Source organism: Zeugodacus cucurbitae, chromosome 4 (genome assembly GCF_028554725.1).
Source record: "Zeugodacus cucurbitae isolate PBARC_wt_2022May chromosome 4, idZeuCucr1.2, whole genome shotgun sequence".
Taxonomy (NCBI): domain Eukaryota; kingdom Metazoa; phylum Arthropoda; class Insecta; order Diptera; family Tephritidae; genus Zeugodacus; species Zeugodacus cucurbitae.
Genome location: NC_071669.1, coordinates 49,195,932 through 49,210,436, shown reverse-complemented (window position 1 = coordinate 49,210,436; position 14,505 = coordinate 49,195,932). Strand labels below are relative to the sequence as shown.

Here is a 14,505-nt window from a genome sequence, read left to right as displayed (position 1 = left end):
ACGAATAGACGAATTCTTAGAATACCAAATCTCAATGAGCAAACGGAAGCCTCGAAAATTTGGGATTATACATATTTTTGCCATTACCTTTCTTTGTTTTTTACTGGTTGGTTGGATTCTATTGCAAGTGTTGGACCTTAAAAGCATTAAATTAAAACATTTCATACAGGATTCTTATTTAGAAACCACTGAAGACGATACTGTTATTGCTTTTAAATGCGTATTGTTGTTGTAGCACTAATTCTCTTAACGTATTATCTGTTGGAATACTTTCAAGGCTATTGCACAACCTTCTGAAGCGAATCTTAAGAGGATTTTTTTCTATTAGAAGAACTCTTAATCCGTCGACCAGATTGACTATGTATTTTTGGCATTCACCAAGGGAGATGCATTTACCATGCCATGCACAGGCGAAGCGCAAATGAGTTCAATGCTGCTGATTGGTAATATTAGATACTCGCACACAGATTCACACTGAGTCATCAGCAATCTGAGAGTAGCTGTATTATGCCCGCCCGACTGGTCCATCGTGCGCGCTGCTGGAGCCACAATGCGCTGAGTGCTATCGTTCGCCTCATAATCATTGGCAATTTGAATTCGCATTTAATTTGCAGTTGAAAGCAATGAGATTTCCATAGAAAATTTGCCAGACACAGACGCATATTGCTGTCCGCGCTCACTTCCTCTGTTTATTGTAATAAAATTTATATTTTAATACAATTTTCAACTTATGAACCATCATGAAATTACAAACAAAAGTTGATCAGCCGGATTTTGCTCCGCATTGCTTCACAGCGCTCCGTTGGTTCTATATTGGAGCAGCGCACTTGATGGCTAAAAGCTTTGTGTGCTTATTAAAAGCATTTACATATTTACATTGGATTATGTGTGTTTCCTTATGAATATATATATTTATGCAAAAAATAAATTGTCAGTTCATCATTTTCGCAAATGAATGTATTCATTAATGGCTAAATTCCATAAATCAAACGTTTATTTGGAACACTCTTGAAGCTTTCAAATATCAAAAGCCTATTTTATTTTCCTACGGCTTATCTAACGGTTTTTATCAAAAAGTGATTGTATTCGCTATTGAAGCTCAATTGAAAAGCATCTGAATCTGTGATAGTGTAAATATATTTATAGACTTTTATATCTACATATAATTATATGAAAATAGATGAAAAGAAATGATGCAAGCATCTTTTTATATCTACAAAGATTCAGCTAAAAAGATCTTATGTTCAAATTAGTTTTAAAATTACATTTATTGTTACTTAAAGCGTTAGGTCACTCTAGAATTTTCAAAAAATAGTTTATTGATGAAAAATAAAAACTCCAAACAAGAAAATGAGGAACATTCCAATGTCCTCTCGGATCTCTACCAAACCAAAAGATTTCAGTTTTTTGTAAAGTTTACATCCAAATGTGTCCAAACTCCACTCGTCATCCTGATCATTTATGTATATATAACCCCATATCTAACTCTTTTATTTCTTGGTGACACAAACAACCGTTATGTGAACAAAACTATAATACTCTGTGCAACAGGTTGCGAGAGTATAAAAACAATAATATTATCGACCGACTTCTGCAATGATCCACAAAATTGTTCACAATGATCGCTTCGACACGCTTGATTACATAATATGCATATAGAAATATATATGTACATGAAAATATAAATAATAAGTATACATACGTACAGATGTATATGAGGGTTTATAGTCTATTATAAATGTTTGCATGTATATATTTAAACAAATCAATGGGAAAAGCTGCTTTCTCATATTTGTAATTCATTCATTCATTTGTAATAATTTGTGGTGTCATTTGCCCGCAACTAATTAAACGCTTCCGCTAAATGTTAATAAATCAATTGAATGTTGTACACCACAAAAATTCAGCACAATAATAATCCTGGAACCACGTATCCACTATTATTTGTAGCCTCCATTGAGTGTAATATTAATTTAATGCAATATAATAATAAAATATGAATTCTCTAGCGACAATTTAAAGTTAGGGGAAAGAGCGTAAAAAACTGCCGCTGCAATTGATTGCACTTCCGCTAATTCCTTTCGCATGCATTCATTCTTCTGCAAACCAGAGTTAAGAGCATTCCGCAGCTACGACATCCGCTTGGTCAAGTTAAACTAGTAGACAAAACAGCTGCCAATCGAAATGGGTTTTTTATTTAATTATTTATTTTTAAATTCATATGGCACACTTCTGGTTGATCAGCGCTGTTGAGATTATGTCATCATTACAAAGCGATCAGTGTGGCTATTTTCAAGTGTTGAGATATATCCAACAGCTCTTTGAAATCAAGTTTTTTATTCAGACATTTTTATTAAATATCTTTTATCAATTCGAATTTAACACATTTGAAATATTTATACTTGTTTGTACTCGTATTCAATGATTTATTGTACGAAAATATCAACACGTTCTCTGCACTGGAATTTTTTGCCATATCAGCCATCTTCGTAGCCGCTACACCCGATGCGATGTGTTTTCAGACAAAATGCACAATTTCTTGACTTCTGAAAGTAATGTAAGAGAAAAATGTGTCCAGGGACGTTCTTTTTTCGAGAGAGGGCCTATTCTCGTTTACTATTAGAAGCAAGAGCTATGATTCCGGATCCATTAAGGGTCTGCCGTTATTGAAACATTTTCTCATTTTACAAATAATGCAATAATAAGTTTTATTTTTGGATTTTGTAATTTACAAAATTTTAGACTTTCAGACAAGCTTATATTGGTTTTGGTCTATAGGAAATATTAAGAAATATATCATTATCTGTATCTTGATTAGGTTCGATTCGCCATCTTCGCCATAACGCACAAGTCATAACACAATGCAAATTGCCAATAAATAGCTAGACCCGTTAAAGCATTGATGGGTGCGAGCTCGGCTGTACCCTCGCTTATCGTTAAAAATAACATATCCAGCTGAGCGCAACAGTGTTTTGCAAGCAAATGGCCAACAACACGAGCAACAAATATAAGATAATGAATGGGGAAATAAAAAGCAAATAATTGTAAATGCAGTGAAAACATCGATTTTTGCATATGAATTGCAAACTGCAAAGTGATATAATACAAAAGATTATACATGCCATAAATGTATACATTTATGTACATATGTAGTTGCTGCATATTCACTTAAGCCACACACCAGTTTATTGAACGTGCAATCATACATTTCTCATGTAAAAATTACGCAGAAGCCGTTGCTTTTGCTACTCGATCATCAGCGGCGATGAACAGATGATCACTTAACGAAGCAGTATGAACTGGCTGCCATATTTTGTAAATATACGAAAACACGAAACGGACTGCGATCGATCACATTCACTTCGTGTACTGCCAGAGTGTAGCAACACAGCTGATCTGGAGCAGAACGCCGATTTATTTTTTTAAGCACATGCAACCTATTAATGTGCGACCATACATATATGTTAAATAAAATAAGAAATATGTATTTCAAAGAATTCACATAAATTTGTAACCAAATTTGTTTCTTAAAACATAAAAACATAAGCTCTATTAGTCATCAGCCGCAAATAAAGCGTATCTTTAGGTGTTGCTTAGCACCACATATTTCGGTAAAATATCAAAAATATCCTTTACAAAAACCCAACATGATCGCGCATAAATCACACGCTGTCACGTATTAAAGCAGCTAAATCACACCTTCACACAAGCATAATCCGCACATTTTCATTCATAGAAGCTAAGCACAAAATATTCTTCCCAAATTGGCGCGATCGCCATTCAAGCTCCTACATCCGTGCCTAATTTATCACCATCACCCAATTAACATGTTAGACACACCGCAGCATAATGGAAGTTACTGGCGAATGCTATAACGGACGCGACTTTGCTATGCTAAATTGTTAGCGCTAAGCGCCGTGCTTAGTCATCTTTGCCTATTTTGAATACCTAAAAAGTTTTGGCACATTGTCATGGATCATGGATTTTGAAGGCGTTGAAAATCTCGAATTTTGAACATTTTACGGCAATTTTTTACTACGAATGTTCGTAGTTTGCACTTAATTAGCATTGAAAAGGATTTTCGGCTTACAGATTCTTAATAAACAAGCTGACAGTAAGATGGCAAATCTGTATTGGGGAAGCTTATCTTGGGATTTATCCGTAGTTTTATTCTATTTTTAGCGGATCAAATTTTAAAGTAACTGTCGGCTCATTTTTTTGGAGGACATTTTTAAGCTTATATTAACATTTTATCTAACGTCTTCATTTTCTAAAACCTTTTTTAACAATTCACTTCTATCTATTTACAGATAACGATCTGCATTTACTTGTCCATCGACTCAACATCGGCTGTGTATAATGTCGACAGATCGCAATCTGAACATAGACCTTCTGTATGATTGCAAGGAGGACTTCGAGTGTACCGAATTCAACGGTGTATGCAAGCGAGCACAACACGTGCACCCAGTTGTGGTTCCATAGCACTTTGTCGACAATGTACAGCTCGTTTGCTTGAGTCGCACCATATTCCAAATGTGTCTTGGCGTCTTACATCCCACCAGTCAAGTGGGTCATTTTCACCAGTGAATTGGTTTGGAACGCAGGAAGTCAAGCGACCTCTGTTAGTAATGCCGGAACGCATACTTTTACCTGTGATGTGATCGTCGGTCCTACTGAGCAGACAACAGCAAGTCCATTCACTTGAGATCATATAACTCCAGTTGAAAATGGTAAGCTCTGTTATAATTAAATAGAATTAAAAGTTAATTTGTATTTTTCTTTCAGGTGTAAACACTGTCACAATGAGGGAGATGTTAAGTGTTCCTGTGGTCCGAACACATACATATTTTGGCAAGAAAAATAAAGCTTGTACTATTTATAAACCATTTGAATTAACTTTATTTAAATAATTTACTAAATTTATATCAATAAAGTTAAAATTTTAAACTACATTGGTTTCAAATTTATTTCACATTGTGGCTGAGAAACCGTTATCTCAAGAGAACAGACTACAGGTAAGTGCAAATAGAACCAACCTAATATTGGGAGAATGTTTCATAAGTTTAGTCGTCAAAACGTAGTGCGAAAATCTTCAGAGTGTAGAACTGACGCAACGAGCCGGTACATTGGGTGTACAATAACGGGTAGAACTGTCAAAGTAAGTAGCACCTGGGCAGAAGTAGACTGCGCCACTCCAAACGTTGCCATTTATGAAACAATAAACATACCTTAATCAGAGAGAAGGCGCGTTTATATATGTACTGGAAAGAAGGAGTATTAAAATCTACTCACGCTTTACATGTTGTTGCAAGGTTATTGCCTACTGGAAAACGACCATTTATTAGTATGGTTTGACAATATGCAACTGGGTTGAAGAAGTATCTACTCGTGGTAGTAGTACCGACAGTAGTACTTTCGGTGCAATCGCAGACTGTATTCGTATCATCAATCGACTTGCAAATGCCGTTAGAAGTTGTCGAACAAATATATCCACTGGGGCAACTGGTGGGAGTTCCGGTTGGTATGCCATTGACGCACACTTGGAAGTGCGTTTGCGATATGCAGGCTAAATTAGTAGTCCTCGAACAAGCATTGCAGATAGCGGTGACGAAATTTGACGAATTTGAGAATAGAAGCACGAGGATTGCGGTAGGAACATACTAATTGCAAACAAAATTACGTGTAGAGTACATGATAACAAAGGCTGGACGAATTTCTTCGAAATGACTCTAATTTTCCACTTACAGATTTGAATTTGAACATGTCGAAATATTTAACTTTCCCTTTCTGCAATGCACTTTTGTCGTGTAAATCGGCTGGCAAACGCAATGCAACTGGAATTTAGTTCGTGATGTCGCTATTTAAATCGTTTCCCTTAGGTTGTGAGTTATCTTATCAGAACATATAGAGATATTTTAATAGTTAGTCTGAGTCCATAATATGTAAAGTGAAAAATAGTTTATCTAGCATTAAACTGGGTAAATATTTAGGTATTTATAAATTTTATTCAATTCTACAATTACACTTGACGTTTTAATATCTCAATTAGATACAAATTAAATTAATATTGTTGTTTATATGAAAGAGTAACTTCGTGTAAAACATTTATTCATTCATCATAATCTAAAAAGTATGACAACTATAACGGTATATCCAGTTGTAAGATAATAAACTTTTGATCCATTGAGATTCGTGGACACTTTGAATTCGACAGCGACAAGTTAAGAGTACAAAAGAGAGAAAAAGTTGAAAAAATACTGAATAACGACGAAGTAGAAATACTATGAGATTTTCTCTTATTCTACAAAATATTCAAACTATCAGTACCAAGAATGTTATCGAAGAAATACTGTCAAACTTTTAGTAATTGTAAACCAAGCTTCCGCTAAGCTCATGACGTCACAAACTAATGTATTTTGCTGTCGTAATCCCTTTTTTATTAGTCTCAATAAATATGACAGAACTTTCGTTTAAATGCCGAAGTCGAAGCACTGAGACCACAAAAATATTGAGAAACCCTCTTATACTTCAGTCAGTACGAAATACTTGTCTGATTAATTTACAACGTAACCGTACGCCAGTCAACGTAACCGCTCAGTTAATTAGAGCGAGCCAGACCACATAGAAGACATAATTCATCCCAGATCCTACAACTACATATTTTTCTTTTTTGCGAAGGAGGAGTTAATTCCTATCAAGAAAGTCACAAAATAAACAAAATTATTAATTTCCTTTATTAAATGATATATGTATAAAATATCTTAGGCAATGGTACAATCCTTTGGTAAGAGAGCGTGTTAGTTGTATAAGTACTTGATATTCGTTTTGGCCTTTTGATAGCATGTGAGCAATCGCTAATCTAGAAATAGGAGAGAAATGGGTAAGCGGGAGCGACATATGTATAGTTCAGTAACTAGGGTACGTCGTAGGCTCTATTCGAGATCCTGTTAGATCTGATTTTGTTATAAATCCATAGATTCCATATATTTTCTGATAGTTCCGATATGACATCTCCAAAATTCTGGGTGTGATTTTTCCATGAGTAGAAATTATATATTTAGAAATTCCTGTATAAAATCTGACTAGTCAAAAAAATGACAGACAATATAAAAGGATTTTCTAAGGAGATTTGACTACTTGATCAGTGGTTGTGCTCCATAATTGTGAATTGATAGACATATCGTAGGAAATCAACTGGTTGTTGCTTGACAAATTTGGTTTGCAGTTCTTACTAGTTATAAAGTAGTTTATTTGAATGTTGTAAAGGGTGATTTTTTAAGAGCTTGATAACTTTTTTAAAAAAAAAAACGCATAAAATTTGCAAAATCTCATCGGTTCTTTATTTGAAACGTTAGATTGGTTCATGACATTTACTTTTTGAAGATAATTTCATTTAAATGTTGACCGCGGCTGCGTCTTAGGTGGTCCATTCGGAAAGTCCAATTTTGGGCAACTTTTTCGAGCATTTCGGCCGGAATAGCCCGAATTTCTTCGGAAATGTTGTCTTCCAAAGCTGGAATAGTTGCTGGCTTATTTCTGTAGACTTTAGACTTGACGTAGCCCCACAAAAAATAGTCTAAAGGCGTTAAATCGCATGATCTTGGTGGCCAACTTACGGGTCCATTTCTTGAGATGAATTGTTCTCCGAAGTTTTCCCTCAAAATGGCCATAGAATCGCGAGCTGTGTGGCATGTAGCGCCATCTTGTTGAAACCACATGTCAACCAAGTTCAGTTCTTCCATTTTTGGCAACAAAAAGTTTGTTAGCATCGAACGATAGCGATCGCCATTCACCGTAACGTTGCGTCCAACAGCATCTTTGAAAAAATACGGTCCAATGATTCCACCAGCGTACAAACCACACCAAACAGTGCATTTTTCGGGATGCATGGGCAGTTCTTGAACGGCTTCTGGTTGCTCTTCACCCCAAATGCGGCAATTTTGCTTATTTACGTAGCCATTCAACCAGAAATGAGCCTCATCGCTGAACAAAATTTGTCGATAAAAAAGCGGATTTTCTGCCAACTTTTCTAGGGCCCATTCACTGAAAATTCGACGTTGTGGCAGATCGTTCGGCTTCAGTTCTTGCACGAGCTGTATTTTATACGGTTTTACACCAAGATCTTTGCGTAAAATCTTCCATGTGGTCGAATAACACAAACCCAATTGCTGCGAACGGCGACGAATCGACATTTCACGGTCTTCAGCCACACTCTCAGAAACAGACGCAATATTCTCTTCTGTACGCACTGTACGCATTCGTGTGGTTGGTTTAATGTCCAATAAAGTAAACTGAGTGCGAAACTTGGTCACAATCGCATTAATTGTTTGCTCACTTGGTCGATTATGTAGACCATAAATCGGACGTAAAGCGCGAAACACATTTCGAACCGAACACTGATTTTGGTAATAAAATTCAATGATTTGCAAGCGTTGCTCGTTAGTAAGTCTATTCATGATGAAATGTCAAAGCATACTGAGCATCTTTCTCTTTGACACCATGTCTGAAATCCCACGTGATCTGTCAAATACTAATGCATGAAAATCCTAACCTCAAAAAAATCACCCGTTATATAAGGCTTCCAAAGGTGCCTCCAACTCAAGCACTTGAAAAGTTGACTTGAAAATAAGTCATTATATTGAATTTACCATAAGTTATATGAATGAGTCATAGAATTCTTGCAGGATCACATTTCATGCCACAACAACAAAAAAAGCAAAACTGGACTAAATGATAAAGAAATGTCTGTATATACCTATTTATGTGTAGGTATTGGAAGCAAACGGAGCAAATGATAAACACAATAATTAAGCACAAAGTGTTTAAATTTCAAATACATGTGAGTAAATGCCCAATAGGAAATCGGTGATTTGAGACAAAACATCTTTCAATTGAACTAAAATTGGTCATACTTAAAAACATTCACCTCATCACGCGAGAGAACACCACACACACACATATATCAACATGATGACACCACTCAGCACACAAAGCTCAACAAAAGGGAACGAGAAAGGATCTCGCGCCACCTTTTGTCGATACACAGCCGATTGTTCAGCATCTCCGTTTTAGAAACATACCGGTTTCCTATATGCGTATTCGATTCATTTTTTATACCACGTTTAATATTTAATATTAACATTCATCTTAACATTTGTTAAAACATATACATAATTCTTAAAATTATATATATATTGAACTAAATAAATATTGTAATAATTATTACCGAATTGAGTGCGTTTTCTCTTTAAATAAGGTGACATAAGGTTACAGTGAACAATAAGGTGAGAATATTTTACAGCAACTACCGGTCTTAGTTTCATCGACGATATCTTGGAAGTTGCACAGTTAAAACTTTTGAATTTCATTAAGGTCACTGAGTGGTTCAAACAGGTTATGGCTGTGTGAGGGGATTCCAGTCCCGGTGGTAACACAATGAGCCTCCTAAGGCCTAAGTACGTTGTTTGACATCCATTATACCTACCTACCTAACTCGACTTAAGCGAAGGTGGTACCTTGAAAAAGGCATGCATGTTATTCCATTATGGTATCTGAAAGCTTCCGATTCAAAGAAATTATTTAAGGTAAAATACACTCTCGAGTCCCAAATAAGTTTGTCATAATACATATGTAAAACTATAAGCATGAATTTAAATGAACTGGTTCTTTAAACTATAGCCATAGATTTAATAATATGTAAGAAAAATAGGTGCGTCAGTAAGTATATTTTTTAAAGAACAAAAAAATATGTCCATGGCAAAGGCATGGAGTTTGTGGAAAAGATATTTCAATGTTCTGGGAGAGTTTACGGACGACTGCGTTCCTAAATAATTATACTCTGATCAGTTTTACGAATTATATCTGTATACAAGTCATTTGAAGAATACTCAGGTGTGGTAATTTTCCAACAAGAAAATTTTATTTTTATATTATATATCTCTCTGCATCCATTTTTCTCGCTATTTCTTTGTACATCTCACCATCTATCTTTCTAACTCAACGCTCCCTCTATCCATCTCTGCCTCTATCTTAACTAAACCAAATTTTTTCACATTCTAAACAAAATTCTTGACATACAAAATATTATTTGTTGGCACATTGCTTTTTGCTCAAAGTTCAAATTCATTCGTCTAAGCGGCGCCGAATGCAGCTCTAAATCACAAAAGTCAAACAAGGACACTGCGTTGTGTCAGCGAAGGACTAATTTACGTAATGTTTGGGGCTGAATTCGAAAACCATGGTCATTGAAAATCAATATACAACAGTACCGACGAAATATGCTATTACATACATACAATATTTGTAAAGTGAAAATATTAATTATTGATAAAAATGTATGAGTTTTTTTCTTTACTGTGTGGATAAAATTGTTGTTATTTGCAAACTGATTGATACTTGTATTACAAGTGAGGTCAAATACGGGTGTGACCCGAGTGAATGAAGTAATATTTCAATTTTTTATTGGAACAAGCGTTTCTTTTGTTTCGAATAGTTATATCAATGGAATTTTATAGATATTTTCGTTGAAAAAGAACTGTCAGAGGGACCACTCTTCCTGTGGCAAGTGCCGGCTACCTTCCACTTTTAGCTGAATCGAAAACATTAAATTGCTGCGACAACGATGTCAAACCCCTATGACTCAACCATAAGCAACTGGCATAAGTAAGAACCCTAGAAGTGCTCAGCGTCCCTGCCGCTAATGGCAAAAAAAGTAAAAGAAACGCAACAGGAACAAGGGAGTTGCGCCACATGCGGCACGCACCTTTTGAACTCACATACCTGCATATTTGCAATGCGCCGAGGAAGAAGTAGACGACGAAGAAGACGAAGGAGCAGGGGAATGACTCGCGCTAATACAAAACTGCTGCGACAAAACTCAAACACGCACCTTGCCACTTACCTACAGATGAAGGAGAAGCGAAAATGCAATGCAATAAAATGGTGACTCGAGTTGCAGCAGTTGAAGCCAAATTGGATATTCCTTTGATGGTGCCTTCGCCTGAGTTGCTGAAGTGCAAAGGCAACTGTATGACTTCAATAAGAAATAATTGCAAATTCTTGTGAGATCACATGTGGAAGAGAACCTGCGAACCCCAGCTTATGCATTATGGGTATACTAGGTACATATGATGCACATATGTACCTATAATATAACAACAACCGCGCAGTTTTTGCAATGAAGTGTATGATTTAGTTGTGATTGCCACAGTTGCAATACTTCCTTTTCCTTCTTGTCGTTGTTGCTTTTTGCCTATATACACATCCCGGCCATTATGCATTGTCGTCCATTGGTCTGTGATCGAAGCAGTTCCATTTTATTCGCATTCGACGTATTTTGCATTGCATTGCAGATTCCTTGTCTGTCGGTGTGTTTGTTCTCCGTTGAATGTGGCATCAAACAGATCGAAGCAAGTGCAAAGCAAATGAAGCCGAATGGCATTGCTCAGGTGAGATCTTGAAAATGATAAGGCCGAGAACGCATTCCCTGCACTCGTGCACACACACACACACTCACATGGATATTATTGTCATAGGCTTGTCGGCAACTTTGTGGCACGGAGCGCATGGATGTGCACATATTCCAGTTATGTTGGGTGCTAGTCTGCTTGTCGGCCATCAATTGTTGTCTGTCTAAAATGCTCCTTTGCAGACACATGTTGCACTCTGCGGTTCAAGGTGGCTGAGCACAGTTGGGTTTTTACAAATGCTAAAAATAAAATTGCTACCACAGTGAACGATTTGAAGATTCTCGAATATAAAAAATAGCTTTTAGCTCTCCAAAATAATTCCTTGTCTTGTCTAATAGCTATCCGACTATGTTTATCTCGGCATGGATCTTTCAAAGTTCACCACTACGCTAAACTAAGTCGCTATTACAATTTCCTTTTATTTTATACAATCCAGAGAGGGTGGAATCATTTCGTCCAACTTCATTATATCGAACTAAAAAAGCATTCGAATTGGTTTCTCATTTAAAAAATAACCAAATGTTAAATATAGAATCAGCAATAGTTCTAAAGTTGATTAAAGTAAGATCTACTTTGAGATGAAAAGACATTTTAGATGCAAATTTCACTCTCGAAGAAATAATTAACACTTTGTAAATTGCGTGTGGTGAAAAATTGTTTCGGATAACGATCTCAGAAGAGGTGGCTCTGGAAAAAGATGTTCCATTATTAACTCTTAAAGTATTTACAGTGGTACCAGCTGGCGGTAACAAAGGAAAAAGAAGTTCTCTGAGACAAAGAGAAGTCGAATTCGTTTAAAGTTGGTGCTTTCGTTCGTCCATATTTAAATATCTTACAGATCCATAAGAGTCTTTAGGCTGATGATAGTAGAGAGGTCCTTCCTTATTCTCTCAGCTATTTCAATATTTTGTTATGATTAAAACTTTGTTCCACTGTTTTTGCCATTTGTGTTACATCAATGCCTCAATACACTGATTTATTTCTTATTTTCCTGCAGGCTGCAGTTTAGTTTTAGATAAAGGAGAGGAATATAAATACGAGTATAAACTCAATTTTTAATCTTAGCTTGCTAGCTCAGAATAATATTAACCAATGAAATATTTTAAACGCTCATTTCCGACTGGTCACTTTAAAAAATGATACTTTAAAGAATTCATTGGCGTGACGCTATCTTGTCGTGAGAGACTTCATTACAACAATAGTCAAAAGTAAAGAACTGTGAGAAGAAATGTTTACGATGGTGGTTCTTCCAACTGGTTCCTAGGTACAATCGATAGTTGTACAAAAATTAATCAAAAAGGTCTGGTTCAGGTATAAATATGTGGTTAATACAGCTTCAATTCATGCGAATCAAGAACTCGAAATGGATGCAGTAAACTGGTAAGTTCGTCTGGAATTTGGAACAGTTTTACAATCTGGTACATACTTATTCGGATTGTACACGAAAATAGACGTCCTAATACGCTTGCTAAATTAGTTTAGTTCAGTGAATACCAAAGTCAAGAATTAGACTACTCTCTAACAATTTTGAACTCCACCTCGAAATGTCTCCAAAGTTGTCGGTGGGCTTTATATCATCAGTAAGACTGGTTTGACATGATCTTGGTCTTAAGATGACTATCCACAGACAGCTTCGGGATATCTCTGGAAGGGGTACTCGAAGCCATTTTCGATAAATAGGAATCCAGTCTGTTCGAAAAGTAAAAATCTGTAATTTGTAGAAAAAATTGTATATTTAAAATAATATAGTCTACCTGTGGGTATTCTAAGTAATCTCCTGCTTAGTAAAGGAGAACATATTCTTAGCCATATAGATGGATGTATTTACATATCTCTCTCACGCTCGTTCGACGGCTGTGAATGCAAAATCCTTCTGCAAGTTTCTTCATGAGTACAACGCAGAGGCGGCTAAAAAACAGCAAATATAATAAAAAGCACACAACAGCTGAATCACGCACCACAATGGCAACTGGCACAATAATCATATAGTTGAAGCCACGTATCTCAACACGCCGCGCATTGCATTGCCTCAGCGCACACACTCCCCGCGCCTCCCGAAATGCACGTACTTCAATATTTTATTTTTACCGATTTCATTTTATTTTCTTATATTTGGAAAGGTTTCGCGTGGACCTACACAAGTTGCAGTGGCCACTCGCTGTTCTTAACCGTGCTGTTGCCATGCAACAAAGTTGAGGAATTTTTTATCTCCACTGTTGCGCTGTTGTCGTTGTTGGATTTTTTTTTGATAAATACTAAATGCAATGCCTAGTAATGTTTAGGATTTTTCGTTTTTTCGTCTTGTTTCATTTAAATTTTGTTTTCGTTTTTCCTTTCAGTGCTGTTATTTGCTTTTGTGGCCCTCAACGTACTTCTTCGTCCTTAAAATAAATCTCGCATTTGTTCGCATTTCTCTCGCTGACAAGTTTTGCATTTGAAAGCCGACCATTGTGATTATTTATTACTCGCAGCGCTTCAATGATTTTGTTTTAGCGATTTTTATTTTTTGTGGTTTTCTTTCATTCTGGTCAGGAATGTGACAACACGATTCTGCGTGATTTCTGGGAAATGTTGGCTGTGGAATATGCTAATTTTTTTCGGCATCCTAGAAATGCGATGAGGAAATCTAAAAATGTGAATTGCTTCGATAACTTACATTTGCAGATGTATGCGGTGTTGGCATCCGGTTGGTGGTTTCAACCATTTGGTTAATCAACCAAAAGAACTGAAATATTTATATAATCTGATAATGAGAGAAATTGAACAGTAATTTGAAGACAGTTTTTTTTTACATTCTGAAGGGTCACATGAGGTATGAGGTTAGGTTTGTTCACATTTTCTGGGAACACTTGAAAGGAGCTCAAGTTAGAGATCAATAAGCTCTTTTCTATGTTCTTTAGCAGCTAATTTTCAGGTTTATCGATACAAACAATGATCGAGATCTTCTTTTTTTTGTAAACTGAGTTTTATGCAAATGAAATCATAATCAGATTCCAATTGGCACCAGTAGCCCTCACAATACTTGACCAACTCTTTT

At 36.0% G+C, this 14,505-nt stretch overlaps 2 protein-coding genes across 3 annotated transcripts in view; one reads left to right on the top strand and one right to left on the bottom strand.

The window, feature by feature from the left end:
- The window catches only part of LOC128921795 (division abnormally delayed protein-like), a 289,849-nt gene that overhangs the window by 136,842 nt on the left and 138,502 nt on the right, over positions 1-14,505 (top strand). The window lies entirely within an intron of this gene.
- Positions 4,310-5,897, bottom strand: LOC128921797 (uncharacterized). The gene is made up of 3 exons (XM_054230188.1): positions 5,746-5,897; positions 5,293-5,660; positions 4,310-5,228 (listed from the first exon to the last, which is right to left on the bottom strand). The coding sequence occupies exons 1-3, from the start codon at positions 5,761-5,763 to the stop codon at positions 5,093-5,095; spliced, it is 522 nt and encodes a 173-aa protein (XP_054086163.1). The 5' UTR covers positions 5,764-5,897; the 3' UTR covers positions 4,310-5,092.